Source organism: Trachymyrmex cornetzi, unplaced genomic scaffold (assembly GCF_001594075.2).
Source record: "Trachymyrmex cornetzi isolate Tcor2-1 unplaced genomic scaffold, Tcor1.1 scaffold28, whole genome shotgun sequence".
In the NCBI taxonomy this organism is placed as follows: Eukaryota; Metazoa; Arthropoda; class Insecta; order Hymenoptera; family Formicidae; genus Trachymyrmex; species Trachymyrmex cornetzi.
In genome coordinates, this window is record NW_017297482.1 from 1 (window position 1) to 3006 (window position 3006).

Sequence of the window (3006 nt, forward strand, 5' to 3'; positions counted from 1 at the left end):
AAACTTCATTCGATTTAGATGACACTCGACACTGGGGGGTCTTCGGGGTCGCTAATTACGAATCCGTTGTCAGATTTTCGAAACTCATAATGGCGGATTCAAAATGGCGGACGAAAATACGAAAAATAATTTTAAAAATTAACAAATGATTATTTTTATTTATTATTAATTCAGAATAAACATTTAAAATTTAAAACTTTGAAAAGTTCAGCTCGCGGAATGAATATAATCCACACGAAAAAAATAATGCACTAGTGACTACTTTCTCTGACATGACTTGCTAATGTTTCTCAAAAACAATTGAAAATTGCATCGGTGGACAGGTATAATATACTTTTGCATGAATAAATGATGCATTTGCATAAATGGATACGTAAAACCAATTGTTCGTGTCAACAAACGCAATTTTCAGTTGTTTTTGTCAAGCATTAGTCAATCGTGTCAGCGAAAATAGTTATTAGTGTTTTATTTTCTTTGATAATTCGATATTGAGATACAATTTTTATGTTTACGATTGTGTAATGACATCATCACATATGCCTACTTTTATTACCTTTTCTATATGCTTCAAATGTTCTACTGGCGAACGTTCCTACAAGTTTCCTAATTTCGTTATATAATTTTTACAAACAATTCGCTTTGCACATAGAAAAAAATTGTTTTCTTGTAATAATAATTTTCTACGCTCTGTATAACGTTTTCTATAGTTATAATTACACCAATACTTTGATACTGTATTTTTCGTATTTTTCTTATGGTTTGATGTTTAGTTTGTATCCTAATAATTTCTATGATTGCGTTTGCATACTATAAATCATTCATTTCATAAGCGTACATGAGATTTGATTATATTCGAGTGATTATAATTTACTCTGTGTAAAATAAGATGAATTTTTATTTGACTTAACATTGTTTCGAAATTTAATTCGTTGCTAAGGTTCTCTTTCGTTTACTGAAAATGGAAGAAGAGATAGTAGAATTTCCAAGCGATTGTGAGTCTGTAGACGACTTATGCGATAGTAATGGCGAAGCAGTTTCAAACGATGAAAGTGAAGAAATTGTTCACAGCTTACAAAGTAATATCATTGATGAGTACGATAGTGAAGATGAAGCTTTGATTGTTCGTTTGCAAAATTTAGATGGTAGATGGGAACAAAAAAGCAGACCAAAGGAAAATGTTCAATTCACTCAAGAATCTGGACCGAATGTACCAGATTCAGCTATGTCGCCATTAGATATATTTTACTATTTATTTACTCGTGATTTGATTGATATTCTAGTTGATCAAACCAACCTCTATCGAGAACAAAGTCAAAGTACAGCAAGTGCAGTGTCAGAAAATGAGATGCTTGCATTTTTGGGCATCAACATATTGATGGGTGACAAAAGACTGCCAGCATATAAAGATTGGTCCATAAATCCTCAGATAAATGATCCATATATATGCAATATTATAACTCTCAATCGCTTCAGTTTCTGTCTTAGCCATTTGCATGTAAATGACAATAGCAAAGAACCATAAAAAGGTGAGCGAAATTATGACAAAATATATAAAATAAGACCGATGGTGACAAAACTGAATGAAAATTTTAAAAATTATTTCAAGCCTAATCAATATCAAGCTATTGACGAATCGATGGTGAAATTCAAGGTAGGAACACAATGAAACAATACAATGCTGCAAAACCTATAAAAAGAGGTTACAAAATTTGGGTGCGAGCAGATGAGACGGGCTATGTCTGTGAATTTCAGATTTATACCGGTAAATCAAGCGATACCGCGGAAAAATCGTTAGGCGCTAGAATTGTACGAGATCTTACGCGAGAAATCATTGCTCGTTATCATCAGGTATATTTTGATAATTTCTTTACAAGCGTAGATTTCATGATTTCCTTCCGAAAGCAGACGAAATTTTAGCTTGTGGGACTGTTCGTCAAGGCCGTGTTGGATTACCAAAGCTTCAAATGATTGATAAAAATATGGTCAGAGGTCAGCATGAGTATCGAACTTCTTCTTCAGGTTTAGGCTGGATAAAATGGAAAGATAATAAGGCTGTCTCATTTTTGTCAAACTTTCATGATACTAGCGAATTAGGAACGGTAAATCGCAGACAAAAAGATGACTCGTTACTTGCTGTAACTTGTCCTACCATCGTTTCTGATTACAACAAGCATATGGGGTATGTGAACAAAGCAGACATGCTCAAATCGACCTACCAAATCAACAGAAAATCGAAAAAATGGTGGCATCGAATTTTTTGGCACCTTCTCGATGTAACGATTACAAATGCATACATAATTTATAAAGAAAAAGGCAATAAAGACAACCTAACCTTGAAAACTTTTAGACTAGCTCTTGCACATGGATTGATAGGTGGAATTTTATCGCCAAGAAAAGGTAGAAAAAGTTTACCAAAAATTGTTGGGCCGCACAAACCCCAAGTTTCTGTAGAAAAAAGACGCTTCGCATCCGCGCATATGCCTTTATGCAATTCTGAAGGAAAACGTCGTCGTTGCGCTCATTGCAGTACCAAGGAGAAAGAAAAAAGAACCACTTGGATTTGTACACAGTGCAATGTACCCCTTTGTGTGTCTGCAGATAAAAATTGCTTTCTGGCCTTTCATTCGTGACTCACGAAATAATATTAGTCATGAGATTCTATAAACATTGCAAAAAAACAAAAAATTAACAAAACAACTAATAAAAACAAAAAATAAATTTAAAAAATAAATAAAACAAAAAAGCAACAAAAAAATATAAAAAATACAAAAAAACGAAAAAAAAATTATTTTAATGGAACTAGTAGCCGCCACGTCCTCGTCGTTAGTTCCGGGTAATGCTAAGAGTGAGTAGAACATAAATTCAAACATAAATTGTCAATTTAAATATTTTTGTCTGTAATGTTGGTTCCGCCATCTTGAATGGTTTGAAATTGAATTTTTTGCACACGAATTTAAATTTAGAGATAAAAAATACTTCAAGAACAGAGTTGAAAGAAATGTAATA

At 32.9% G+C, this 3006-nt stretch overlaps 1 protein-coding gene across 1 annotated transcript; it reads left to right on the forward strand.

Annotated features, from left to right (window-relative positions):
• Nucleotides 1-1662: 1662 nt before the first annotated feature.
• Nucleotides 1663-2630, forward strand: LOC108762190 (uncharacterized). Its single transcript, XM_018509092.1, has 3 exons — nucleotides 1663-1762; nucleotides 1906-2179; nucleotides 2348-2630. The coding sequence occupies exons 1-3, from the start codon at nucleotides 1663-1665 to the stop codon at nucleotides 2628-2630; spliced, it is 657 nt and encodes a 218-aa protein (XP_018364594.1).
• Nucleotides 2631-3006: the final 376 nt, after the last annotated feature.